The sequence below is a fragment of the Mustela nigripes genome, chromosome 6, assembly GCF_022355385.1.
Source record: "Mustela nigripes isolate SB6536 chromosome 6, MUSNIG.SB6536, whole genome shotgun sequence".
Taxonomy (NCBI): Eukaryota; Metazoa; Chordata; class Mammalia; order Carnivora; family Mustelidae; genus Mustela; species Mustela nigripes.
The window spans coordinates 5,087,316-5,101,047 of NC_081562.1; the positions used below are offsets into that span (position 1 = coordinate 5,087,316).

Consider the following 13,732-nt stretch of genomic DNA (forward strand, 5'->3'; position numbering starts at 1 on the left):
GGCGGAGAGCGAGGCCGAGACCCCCAGCACCCCGGGCGAGTTCGAGAGCAAGTACTTCGAGTTCCACGGCGTGCGGCTGCCGCCCTTCTGCCGCGGGAAGATGGAGGAGATCGCCAACTTCCCGGTGCGGCCCAGCGACGTGTGGATCGTCACCTACCCCAAGTCCGGTGAGCCCCGCGCAGACCCCGCCCGCCCGGCTCTGCGGCGCGCCGGCCGCCAGGGGCCTCCCGTCGGGGGCGGGGAAGGAGGGGGGAGGGGACGGAACTTCGCCGGGCGGGGTGGGGGTGGGGGTGGGGGTGTGGGTGGGGGGTCGGCCGGCATTTGGGGAAACCAAGGCCGGAGACCTTCCGAGGTGGGCCCGGCTGTCCACGGCTGGACTGGACCGTGCGTCCTGGGGATGGAGCCTGTTAGGCCGGAGCTTCCAGGACAGGCCCAGGGCTGCTCGCTACCCCTCCCTGGAGCCCCTCCCGTTACCCGGCTGGCTGTGTGACCTTGGGCAGTCACTTAACCTCTCTGTTCCTGGGCCAGGTTCGGCTTTTGATGAGTGCAAAGTCTTGGTGATCATTTGGGAAGGGGGCTAAAACGGGCGTCAGGGCGTCCCTCATTTTCTGCGTGGGCGCCGGGTGGGGGATGGGAGCAGCCATGCATGCCCGGTGTTGCCTTGTTTCAGGCCCGGCCCCCGTCACTCAGGGAGCGTCAGGCAGGACGTAGGGCATTCATATTTCCCAGCATTAATTGACCTCATACTCATGATAGTCGTGTAAGGTAGAGACGGCCATCTTCACTTTTCAGTCTCGGCAGTGAGGCTCAGAGAGGGGCAGTGGTTTGCCCAAGGTCACACAGCTGATAAGTGGCAGAGCTGGGATTTAAAGCCAGGCTGGTCTGCCCAGGACTTGACGTACGAGATCATCATGTGGTGTCTCTTCTGAGGTTTGCAGGGGAAAGAGGCCGCTTCCCTGTTCCTGGAGCACACCGGAGGGTTTCCCTTGTTGCCACTGTATTGGAGAAGGAGGGAGACACTTGGATCCAGACTGGGCAGTGTGTCTGTAACTGGTCTAGACAGTGGCCAGCCTGGAGGTCATGTTGGCTCAGCAACAGTGTAGCTTGCTGGAAGAGCTGATTGCCAAGGTCTCCCAGCTGTTGCAGGGTCTTCAACTCCTGAGGGGTAGGCCTGATCCTCTGAGGAAGGCTGAGGACGGGGTCTCAGCGGCAGGTGGGATGCGTGTTGGTGGGGGAGGGGAGATTGAAGAGGTCTGAAGGTGCTGCCAGGCTGTCCTTGGGAAGGGGGAAAGGGAGGAGATGCACACAGGACACTTGCTGTGGCGAGGGGTTTTCCTGCTGCAGCAGCCCCACAGCCCCATGGGGATAGGGGACTCAGCCTTTTCCCTTCAGAGCCGTAGATCTCATACAGCTGAGACCCCCAGCTGGGTGTGGGATTGTGCTTTGGACCCACGTTAACAGTGAGAGCGATCAAGACTAAAAATCATCTCATGTCAGTTTAGGACAGGGTTTGCCTCCAAATGAATTGTGAAAAACTTGGTTTGGGGAGAGCTTTAGGATTTTTGAATTGCAGATGAGGGGTTCTGCTTCGTGTACCTTCCTCCATTTTATGAAGTTAAGAAGCTGGTGGGGGAGGTGGCACGGGCCAAAAGCCTCACTTGGAAAGCTGTGTACTTGGGGCTCGTGGGGCTGCTTTAGAGGGACCCTCCATTGGGGACCCTGGCGTGGTTCTGCAGGGACCTTTCTGGGCACCTTGATGAGGAATGAGGTGTTAGTTTAAGGAGGTTTTTCTAGATGACTCAAGCTCAAATCTGGTTGGTAACTTGCATCTTTCAAAGATAGATGAAAGCACACTCTGAACTTTTTATTAAGAAGAATAAACAGGGCTCTTTCCCTTGGTGACAGAAAACCCAGTGGTGGCCTTGGGACCCTCGTGCCTTGCGTGAGATCCCTGCAAGAACCCTAGAGAGCCACCTCTTTAAAGCTTAAAAAAAATTCCCAGCAGCCCTTATGGCCTTTCCAGGCTCTTACCAGTCCTCTGAAGGCTCCTGTTCTCCCCACCGCTGTTCCTCAAGTTGGTTACGTGAAATGAGCAAGGGGGTGGAACACTGGTCTCCAAAGTCTGTCGCGTGTCCAGTGGAATGACCTTGCAAGTGGTCAGAGCTGGAAGGGCTTATAGAGCCCCTTGTCCTCTCCCCACTACCCCGCTGATGGGGAACAGGGGTTCACGGGCCTGGAGCGTCTCTCGTGGTAATTAGATCCTGTTTTTTTCCCCCAATGCTCCACTATGCTCTAGAAGGATTTTGTTTTTTTCTGACATTTCAGCTCAGGGGACAGGTCAGGACTACACTGCCCACTCTAGGAGTGGTTACATGTGGTTTTTTTAAATTCAGTGAGTCGAGATGAAATAGAAGTCGAAATTCAGTTCCTCAGTAGCGCTTGCCGTGTCTCAGGTGCTCAGGAGCCACACGTGGCCGTGGCTGTCATGTTGGACTACAGGGACGTCGGGGACTTCCATCGTGGCTGGAGTTCTCGGGGATGGCACCCGTTCAGACTGTGTTGCAGATCCTGGGAACCCACTGTGCCTTCTGGGGACGACTGTTGTCTATCTCCATCCTGGTGTATCATCATTTGTTCTTATAGCCTCTTTGATCCAAGGCGGTCGTAGTGTTAAATCGGCTCGTCTGTGGGAAGCTCTGAGGACTGTCTGGCTGGGTGATGGGGATCACTGCTGGTGTTTTTGCCAGCAGGTTCCTGGTCCCCAAAGTCACGGACCATCAGCTTGGGATATGCTCCTTGCCTGGGCCAGAGCACCCACCTCCTGATGTTGTTTTCTTTTCGCGCTCTGAACGGCATCCACACTCTCCCATCACTGGTTAGGAGGGAAGAAGTGAATCACCGCTGAGGGGTGAGAGCCCCTGGGTCCTGGCCCTGCCCCTGTCCCCGGGTGACCTCAGTTTGCTCGTGAAACATGAGGGGCTTGGACCTGATGGACTCCCTTGAGTCTTAATTGTGAAGACAGCGTGGGGTGGGGGAGGCTAGAGGGAGACCCTCAGGTCCCAGGCAAGGTGGATGACTTCCTTTTCTTTATATGTGCACGTCACCGTGCCTAGGAGAGGCCGGTTGGGGAGTGTTGCTAATGTGGTGACACACTCCTCAAGGAAAGGGGGTGACATTAGGAAGCCAGGCTCCTGAGGCTGAAAGCTAATTGACAGGGTCAGGTCAGGGGCCCAGGAAGGAGGATCACTGGAGCACTGCATGGAGGAGGTGGCCTGGGACCTTGATGTGAGGCAGGGTGGGATTCCAGATTTCAGCCCCAATCCCAGTGTCTGCCTCTCTTGAGCCTCAGAACAACCCTGTGTTCTTGTGGTTGTTTCCATTTTGTGGATCGATACAGGTCCAGTGAGGGGAGTGGGGGAAGGGGTGGACCCAGCATCTGAGCGGGCAGTTTTTACTTGTAGATGGTGGCAATGAACAAGCCCCAGAGAGATGGGGGGATGGGCACCCGCATTTGCCGAGCACCTGTCGGGGCCAGGTGGGTCCCAGATGTTTACCTCTGGCATCTCGTTTCATTTTCCCACTGTCCGGGGAGGAGGCGGTTCACGGCCTCAGTGCGTGGACCAGGAAGCGGGCTAGGAGATGTTGAGGGGGGACTAGTGCTCTCGCGCACAGCGACAGCGGCGGGTGGCCCGCATCCCGGAAGGGAGGGCAGGGGTTTGAAGCGTGTGATGGGAGCTCTCCTTCCGGAGGTGCCGTGCCGTTCATCTTCCTCCCCTTCCCTTTCTGTCCTTCCCCTGTTCTTCCCTTTGCTCTCGTCCCGACTGTCTGCGTGTAATCCGGGGTCTTGGGATTGGGAAATAGGGTGGCATGTCCAGGCTCCTGGATTGGCAAGGGGGACCCTGTTCCTTACTACCGCAGGGGCTCGGAGGAGAAAGCCTGAAGACACCGTCCCCAGGGCTCTGGAGAGCAAAGGAGCAGGGGCCCCTGGGAGGAGTGTCTTCTGACCCCAGCGGACTGGGAGATCCTGGCGACCCCCCAGCGGCAGGGCTCTCCTCTGCACACACCCCTCTGCACACACCTTGTGATCCGTATCCACTGCTCTGCCCCCTCCCTGTCCCCACTGGGGAACCAAGGCTCCCAGGGCCTGGGGATTTCTGGGAAAAGCAGTAATTAGAGCCTGTTTTCCCCTCCAGCCCTCCACTGCTAAGAGTATTTTCGTGTTTCTGGCATTTTCGCTCAGGTGACAGGTTAGGACTGTGCCGCCCACTTCAGTAGCCTCTGGCCACATGTGGCTTTTTAAATTCAATGAGTCGAGATGAAACACAAGTAGGAATCCATTCCTCAGTAGCCTTTGCTGTGTCTCAGGTGCTCAGGAGCCACACGTGGCCTGTGGCTGTCCTATCGGGCTGCACCTGGTAAGCTCTCGGAACCCAGCCCCCCTCCCCAGCCGTAGGCTTCCTCCTCCCTCACCTGGAACACACATGGCCTGCCCTCTTAGTTTACCTCTTCCCCAGCAGCTGAAGGGACCTCTTAGAAGCAAATCCAGTCTTGGTCGCTCCCTCGTTAGACCTCTACACTGCCTCTTCTTTGCCGTCAGGCAGCATTGAACTCCGTAGCCTGATCTGGGACCCGGGACCTGCGCTGTGCTTCCTCGGTACTTGCAGGAACCGGTGGAACCTGCCCGGTTCTTTCTTTCTTGCCTTTGCTCCTGGGGTACCCTCCCCGCTCCCTTCTCCTTCCTCTCCCCTCTGATTACCTGACGAGTCCTTCTCAGCTTCAAGATGCTGCTCGTCCCATAAGCATGGGACCAGCCATCCAGCCTCCCGGGTCCCCGTCCTGGTACTGTTCGGCCGTGTCACCCTCGTCTTCTGGCTCACGTAGTTTCTGTGGACGAGTTGGCTGTCATTCTTTGTTCCTTTGTGGAGTGGGTCTTTTCTCCTCTGAGCACCTTCAGGATTTTCTCTTTGTCTTTGATTTTCTGCACATTGAACGTGATGTGTCCAGGTGTCTGTTTTTTTGATTGTCCTGCTTGGGGTTGTCTGAGCCTCTTGGATCTGTGGTTTGTTGCCTTTCATTATTTTTGTTAACATTTTAAAATTTAAATCCAATTAATTAACATATAGTGTATTACTGGTTTCAGAGGTACAGACCTGTGATTTATCAGTTTTATGTCACCCCCAGTGCTCATCACATCACGTGTTCTCCTTAATGCCTGTCCCGCAGCCACCCTGTCCCTCCACCCCACTCCCCTCCCGCAACCCTGTTTGTTTCCTCCGATTAAGAGTCTCTAATGGTTTGTGTCCCTCTCTGATTTCATCTTGTTTTATCTTTTCCTCACTTCCCCTTGGGTCCTCTGTTTTGTTTCTTAAATTCCACATATCAGTGGGATCATATGATAATTGCCTTTCATTATTTTGGAAAAAGTCTCATTTATTAGCTCCTCAAATATCTACAGTCCTGTTCTCTCTCCTTCTGAAATTCTGGTTACATATATGTGAGGTCAGTATTGTCCTACAGCTCTTGGATATTCTGGTGTTTTTTTTTTTTTTTTTAAATTTCACTCTTTCTCTATGTGATTCTGCTTGGGAAATTTCTGTTGACTATTCAGTTATTCGGGCCAGCTGATTTTCCCTCTACTGTGTCAGAGGTACAAAGTCAGGTCTGTGAGACATTCAAAAGCATTCCACATTCCTGTTTCTGTGATTTAATTTTGTCTCTACCATTTCCACTTCTAGTTTCCATGTTGCTGCCAAAATATCCTGTCTGTTCAAGCATGTTGTCCACGTTTTCCATGAAATCCTTTAACATATTAAACAGACTTATTTTAAATTCTTTCGAGTCTGATTCTGTTGATTGATTTGTCTCTTGACCTGTGACAATTCCTTTTTCTGGCCTTTTTTTTTAATGAGTAGTCCTTTTCAATCGAAAGCTGGACATAGTGTACTGACTTTGGAGATGAAGGTCAGTTGTATTTATGCTTGGAAATGGGCCTGCCTTTTTTTGCCAAGCCATTAGCTTGGAGGGGGAGTCAGTCTGGTATGAGTTGGGCTATATTTGGGTTCTGGGGTTGCTCTGGTCGCTTGAATGACCACTTGTTTTAATTCCAGTCGCATCACCTTGTGCTTAGCATGGGGCTGTGCTTCTGGAGGGTCTTTCCTCCTTGTTCCTGACCCACACGTGCTTGTCCCCACACCCTGTCCCTCCCCCAGGGGTGATCTGTTGTTGCTTGTGACTCTGATTTGCTGGCTTAGAGAGGAAGGGTTTCGAGGGGGAGGGCCCACCCCTCTGGGATTTCTGCCTCTTGGCTGCCCTGCAGCTTGGCTCTCTGATGCGTGAGGATCTTGTGGCTCCAGCCTTTGCTCTTTAGCACAGGAGCCGCGCTCCTCCAGCTCCCTGCATCCCAGGGAAGTGTCACTGCTTCCTCGTCTCTTGTCGGTCAGATGAGGCAGGGGGCAAGCCTGCAGATTCTGGAATGTTGGACAGGGAGCCGCATGGCACGATGCTTTGTTGTTGGTAGGGAGCGAGGACCCAGCACAGGCTCCCGGGGTGCATTAAGGCAAGCAGAGGGGTGGTTGGGAGGTGGAAATGTCCCCAAGGTGCGCTCTGCTTGGGTCTTGTAGAGCCTGGAGCAAGGGTCAGCGTGGGGAAGTGAGGTGGGAGGGGGTCTCAGGAGGTGAGGGAGGAGGTGGTCGCAGGAGTGGTGCCCTTGTGGGTCCTGGGGCTCTCTGCCTGCTGGGGCTGCTAGATGGTGTGGAAGTGCCCCAGGGGCTCCCTTGGGGGGCGGGAGGGCGGTGCTCAGTGGCCAGCTCCTCTCCCTCAGTGGGAGAGGGTGTTGAGTGCGCTGGCTCCTGGCCCTTTGTGGCCGCCTCCTCCAGGGGCTGAGTGAGAGGCAGGCACGGCACTTGCAGGTGACGTCCAGGGTGGCTGGGCACCAATCGGGTCCGCTGGAGGAGGGGTGGGTTACAGATACCCGGGCCCGAGTCTCGGTTTGGGGCGAAGCCCTCACCCTTTCTGTGTCCTGCTCTTTGAAGTGGGGGTGATGGGCTCCGTGTCGCTGGGCGTTGGGGGGATGGCACGTGGCATTGGGCCTGCAGTGCCCTGCGGGGGCCTCGGACCTCGTTAGCCCTTGTTTCGTCCCCTCTTTCACGCCCACTCCACCTGGAACATTCTGGGCTTGTTGCTGTGTAAGAGTCCGCTGGACTCGGTGCCTTAAACCAGACTGATACTGTAGCCTCGTGTCTGCTGTCCCTGACCTTGGCTAACCCCCCCACCCCGGGGGGGTGTCTGTGGGTCAAGTGGAGGCTTCGGACAGGGCTGTGCAGCCTTCCTCCAGGTGACGCTGCTCCCAGCGCCGGGACCTGCAGGCCAGCCGGGGAACGGCCCGCTCCCGGGGCCGGTGGAAGCACAAAGGAGCAGAGTTCTGGGGCTTTGCGTCCTGCATTGGCCCCGGCAAGTGGCCTGTTGTGCCCAGTGCCACAGAGTGAGGTGCTGCCTGCTTACAGCGCAGAATGTGGACGGGACACGGTGGAGGCGGGCCCCTGCTGCCCTGCCCAGATGCTTTTCTAGCTCGAAGCCCAGGAGAGTGTCATGCTTGGAACCTGAGGGGTGGAGGTGTGCCGGCCATGTCCGGCCCCCCAGACTTGGCGGGAAGAGTGAGGCTGGGCATCTGGGCCCCCGACTCGAGGGGCCTCCTCGGCCAGGGACTGTGGCCGCCTGGCTGTCTGAGGGCCGGGCGTGCTGCGGCTACTTGACGTCATCTCCGTGGGAGGCGGTAGTGCTGCTCAGCTGCCAAGTCTGTCTCCCCTTGGTGTCCAGCAGTGGCCCAGATGCTGGCATTGGGGCTCTGTGGGCCTAGAGGCCAAGTTCCCACAGTGGTTGGGGGGGCCCCAGCCTTTTCCTCCCCAACTGTGGGGGCTCAGGGCTAGAGCTGAAGCCTGCAAGTGAGAACACATGGCTCCAGGCCTTGGTGTGCTGCCCACTAGCTGTGTGAGCTTTGGGGTCTGTCTGTGTGTGTGTGGTATGTGTGCATATGTATGTTGTGTGTCTGTGTGTTATTTGCATGTGTGTGGTATGTGTGAATGTGGTGTGTGTGTCGTGTATGTGCTAATGTGCATGAATGTGTAGTGTGTGGTGTTTATCATGTGTTGGGGTGTGTGTGTTATTTGTGTAAATGTGTGTATGAATGTGTCTAGTTTGTGGTGTGTGTGTCGTGTATGTATATGGTGTGTGTGTGGTACGTATGAATGTACATGGTGTGTGTGTCATGTGTATCTGTCATGTGTATGAGTGTGTATGGGGTTTATGTGTGTGTGGTGTGTGTTTTTACGGGTGTATGGTGTGTATGAGTCTGTAGTGTGTATGTGTCGTGTGGTGTGTATGAATGTGTGTATTAATGTGCCCTATGTATGTGTGTGGCTGTGTCGTGTATGCATGTGGTGTGTATGTGTGTGCGAGTGTGGTGTATTGTATGGATGTGGAGTGTGTGTGAATGTGATACGTGTATGAATGTGTGTGTCATGTGTAGGTGTGGTGTGTATGAGTGTGGTGTGTGTGTGATGTGTGTGATGTGTGTGTGTGGCACATGGGAGGAACCGCTTGGTTTTGGATCAGAGTTTAGGGTTCTGGGTTCATGGCTGCTGGTGTCTGTGGCCTGGGGTGGTTCATCTCTGAGCTGGTTCTTGGTGTGTGAAGTCCAGTGATGGTGGCCACCTAGGGGCTGGTGACAGTTGAGTGAGGACATGGCTGAGCCGAATGACCGTGCCCAGGACACTGAGCACCGCCGCTGTCTCTGGCGTGACTGCAGGCACGTATGTGAGCTGTGCCCATCTGCAGCCAAGGCACAGCGCTCCGTCCGGGGTGCCGCAGATGCCTGTGTGTCCGGGGTCTCCTGGGAGAGCCAAGAGGGCCCAGGGGGCATCTCTCCGGGTGAGGGACGGGCTTCCCCTGCGGTAGGTGCGTCTGCTCTCCTTCCTCTTCCAAGGGGGCTCCCGGAGGCCGTAGGGCCTGTGCAGAGAGATCAGCTCCCACGGGAGCAGGGGGCACCCGGATGGCCTGGGCCTGCTCTGTGGCCGCAGCTTCGCACGCTTGGTTGTTGCTGTTTCTGGACGGGCCTGGCTGTAACGCGTCGCTGTCCGGTGACATCAGAATGCCTGTGCGTGCATTCGGGGGAAGGGCACACTTCGCACACATGGGTTCATCTCTGCTTCCTCTTGGGACCTCACTGCGGACCGTCAGGGAGTAGGAAGGTCTGCAGCCCTCAGAGAGGGAGGGACAGTGACTTGGGATTTCGAACCCGTGCAGATCCCACGGTCAGATGCGGTGGCCGAGTGTGAACCAGCCTAGCAGGCGGAGAGCCGGGACGCGGCAGCCGGAGGGCCGCAGGCGCACCAGCAGTTCCCGCTGGGGGCCCCAGCAGTGGGGGGCACTTGACACCTCCGAGGGTGGTAGCTGTGACTGGGGACAGACGACAGGAGGCTGTTGCAGGCACGTTTCTTTCTTTTCTTTTTTAAGATTTTATTTATTTATTTGACAGAGAGAGAGATCACAAGTAGGCAGAGAGGGAGGTGAGGAGGGGGAAGCAGGCTCCCTGATGAGCAGAGAGCCTGATGCGGGTCTCCATCCCAGGACCCTGATGAGATCATGACCTGAGCCGAAGGCAGAGGCTTAACCCACTGAGCCATTTAGGCGCCGCTGCCGGCACATTTCTTTGGGAAATTTGATCCGGGGAGGCTGTGGACTTGGGGATGTTGAGCACAGTTCTTGGCTGGGATACGGTGCCAAGTTGGAAGTTGGGGGTCACCTGAAAGCTAGGTTCCCAGCCCCCTCCCTGCTTGGCTCCCGGGACGCAGGTGGACCCCCAGCACAGGGAGCGGACGAGCTGTAACGATTCCCTCGGGCTCTGCCGGGAGACGCCGGGCGAGGCTGCCCCAGACGCAGTCAGGCCCGCGGTCAGCAGGGCCCCCCACAGAGGGCTGTGTTCTCCAGGGGCTCGTGCTCCCCTGCCGGTGGACTCAAGGTCAGCGGGTCTTCATCTCCAAATGAGGGACAGAGACCTGCAAAAACAAAAGGCAGGAGAAGGGAGCTTGGCGGAGTCCAGGGCCAAGCACAGAGCAGGAGAAAACCCAAGAGGGGCACCCCCCCCCCCACCCCGCGCTCCAGGCTCTGGAGACACGGCGCCCCCTGCAGAGATGACCGGCCAGAAAGGAGCAAGGACAGGTCCGGACAGAACTCGGATGAAGAGGACAGTCGTCGAACGTTCAGAAGACTCCGTTGCCAGCTTCGGATGGGCAAGTGGAGGAAAGATCTTGGGAAGTAGAAGAAAAGGCTTTATGAAACGGCGGACAGGAGCCAAGGGATAAGGAAACGGGAGGATCCTGGAGTTCCAGGAGCAGAACAGTCCGGGGGGAGACAGTGACGGAAACAGGGATGTCGAGAACGCGAGGGCGTGAGCTGGAGCCCCCCGAGGAGCCGGCAGGACGGAGCTGGCTGGAGCACGCTGCCGTGTGGTCTCGGCGTCTCCAGAGGTGAGATGGGCCATGCTTGGAGGACGGGGCAGCGGGCGCTCCACGGTCCCAGCACGAGCGGCTGGGGGGTCGGGACTGTGGAGCGCGGGTCTGGGGGAGATGCTCCCCGGCCCGGGATTCTGAACGCAGCCAAGCTGCCAGCCACGAGGGAGGTAGACGCGGATGCTGGCCTGCTCGGCCCCACGCTCAGGAGGCCTCGAGAGGCAGGGCTGTGCCAGCACGTGGGACGACCCCAGCGGGGCACACAGAGAGGGGACGCCGTGCTTGCAGGCCGAGGGGATCCCGGGCAGACTGTGGTGGAGAGCGGAGGGGCAGGGGAGAGTTCAGCGGAACTGAGAGCATCCCAGAGGGCAGGCTGCTGAGTTGTGGAGGGAATTGCTGGTGGCTACAAGGAAAGCGAGGCAAGTAAACAGAGGCAGTGATTTACTCCAGGAGAATGAGAGTCTTGTACAAGAAAGTCAGCATGATCCCTCCACGGAGTACTTGGAGCAGAGCACTCGGTTAAACTCCCAAATAAGCCCTGAACTCCTGCTCCGGCTACACTGGGAGGAGGGAAGCGTGTGGGAGTGGACTGGGCCCATCCTTGTCTGCCTCTGCTGAGATTCCGTAGACTGGAAACTGGACCGTGAACGAACTATCTAAGCACGTTAGAAGTTTGAGGATAAGAAGCTGAACCGAGAGCTTGCTCTGAGTGGGACTGGGGGTGGGGCGGAGAGCCGGATTTCCTGCGACTCGCCCTCTAGTACTCTGTGAGTTTTTAAACAAGGTACACACGTGGCTTTAGTCAGAGAAGGCCGAAGGGTCCCAGCCCCAGGATCCTGGCGGTTTGGGGTGACGGTTCCGGCCACCAGAGTTCTGGTGGGAGTTTTGATGGGCTCCACCCCGTGTTGTGACAGGCGGACCCTGGATTTCGGGGGAGTTCCGCCTAGAATGTCAGTGGCTTCTGAGGGGTCCGGACCCAGAGGCCCAGCGTCAGGAGGCGCTGCCGCCGCCCGTGGGAGCCAGGATTTGGCTGGAGTCAGCAGAAGCCCTTCTGGAAAGGATCGTCAGGTTGACTTGGAAGTGGAGCCGTCCGGGAGCGCGTAGATTGTGTTTCTGCCCAGGAAGGCGGCGCTGCCCCGCCAACCCTCCCGGTCTCCGGCGGGAAAGCCTGGCTCTCCTCCGCCTCACTTTGGGTTTGCCTGCGGGCAGGTGGGCTCCTGGTGCAGGTTTCCTCCCGCGCCCGCCTCCCCCGCTGGCCTCCGACGGCAGTGGGATGGTTGGGGGTGCTGAGGCCTCTCTTCTCCCCCACCTGCTTTAGTACGCTCTGGCCCAATGGCCGCAGGAGTATGGGTGCTTCTGGCCTGGTTGTGCCCGTGCAGCACCGCCCCACCCCTGCTTCCCTGCTGGCTCTCCATGGGGCTGGCTCCCCTGCCCTCATATCTGCTGGGGCGTGCTCGGATGCCCTGGGGCTGGGGTGGGCGCAGGTGGGGACCTGCAGACTGGGGTCCCCACTCCGGAGGAGCACTCCCCTTCCCAGCTCGCTGACCTCAGGCTAGTAGCTCAAACCGGAGACGCCGCAGCCTTATGGGCACAGGCGGTGCTCCCAGGTTGTCCTCCTGACTGGTGCAGGAGCTTCCCCCTCCCCTGCCCGGTGTCACCTGATGTCTGGGATGTGACTTGGACAAGAGGGGCCTGATGGCTTGTGTCCCTTGTTGGGATGAGGGTGGCCCGGATGGGCAGGAGGCTGTGCTGTGTGTGAGCTCGTGTGCGTGCCGTCCTGGTAAGTGGAGCCTGTCGTGGCCTTGGGAGCTCAGAGAGGCGCTCATTTGGCTTGGAGCTGCTCACTTCATGGCTGTGCCCCCAATAGCCCTGTGAAGAAGGGGGGAGCATTGCCACGTTTTTGAGGGGGGGGCGACTCCCAGGGTGGCTCTTGGCGCAGGCCGGTTGAATGAATAAAGGGGTGGATGAAGGGATAGCCCTTGAATGGCCACCGCCAGATCCTGAGGGAGGACTTTGACCTAAGTCCCGTGTGGGAGACACATAGCCCCACTGAGTGGGGGCGTCTGCAGCCGGGCAGGGAAGGGCTGCGGCCGGGGAGAGCCGCTCCGGGGGTGAAGGACGTGTGGATGGCAGTTGTGGACGCAAGCCCACGATGAGTCCCGTTTCCCAGGTGGGTGGGGGAGACCCTAGGGCCTTGTTCATGTGTCGGGCCTGTGTACTTACTGAGCAGCTACTGAGCGCCAGGAACCGTGTGAGGAACGTAATGTGAGTGCGGTCAGTAGAGTAACAGTCCCAAGCTGTCGATGTCCTGAAGCACAGACCTGTGAGTAGTTCACCTTCTGTGGTGAGGAGGATGGAGGTTACCAGACTGCTCCCGGGCGGGAGGTTGTCCTGGGCTCTAAGTCAGCTCGCTGGGTGAGCCCACACGGGTTACCGACCGAGGAGGAAGGAGGCGGGGTGACACGATGTGGCGACAGCCGGAAACGGCGAGAGAAGGACTTTTCCCCCTGGAGTCTCCAATGGGGAGTGGTGGTGCCCGCACCCTGGGTGGAGCCTGCTGTGGTCTGTGTTGGCCTCTGATGTCCGGAGCTGTGGGACAGTAACTGCCGTTTGAAGCCACAGCAGCCCTAAGAGCTAAGATGTAACTAAGACGTGTTCTCTGTCCTCACGAGCCCCCCAGTCGTGCCAGTGCACCACGTGCGGTCGGAGCAGAGGCACGGGGTGCTGTGGGGTGGGAGAGAGCTGCAGATAAGACACGGGGTGTCTGAGAAGGCCTCTGGCAGCAGCGGCTCAAAGACCACGTTGGTCAGGCAGGAGGGCGGCCTGGTGAAGCCTTGGGCCATGGGGGTGCTGAGTTCTGGGGGGAAGGGAAGACCCGGCCACAGCCCAGAGAGCCGGAGGGGTGGAGAGAGGAGAGGGGCCAGGAGCCGCCAGGATGTGGTGGGTGGGGACACAGGTGGAGGGGTCCCTGAAGCCGCCGAGGGGCCGACTGGGCTCACGCTGATAATCCAGGCACCGCCAGGGCGGCAGCGGTGGACGTGGAGAACAGAGGCCCGAAGGGAGAGGCTGGGGCGCGGCTGGCGCCTGGTGCAGAACCTTCTGGACGGCGAGCCTGTGTCTGGGCTCTGGTTACGGTGACCTGTCAGTGCTGTTGTCGTCATCCTCTTCAGCTGGTTTCCTCCCATGATCATTCTGTCCCATCTTGCCAGCTGCAGAGGCCAGGGACT

At 58.1% G+C, this 13,732-nt stretch overlaps 1 protein-coding gene across 1 annotated transcript in view; it reads left to right on the plus strand.

Moving 5' to 3' along the window:
- The first annotated feature begins 6 nt into the window (after positions 1–6).
- SULT4A1 (sulfotransferase family 4A member 1) overlaps positions 7–13,732 on the plus strand; it is a 31,473-nt gene continuing 17,747 nt past the window's right edge. The window contains exon 1 of the mRNA XM_059401837.1: positions 7–167. Within this exon, the coding sequence (XP_059257820.1) occupies positions 101–167 (67 nt within the window). The 5' untranslated portion in view covers positions 7–100. The remainder of the gene's footprint in view (positions 168–13,732) is intronic.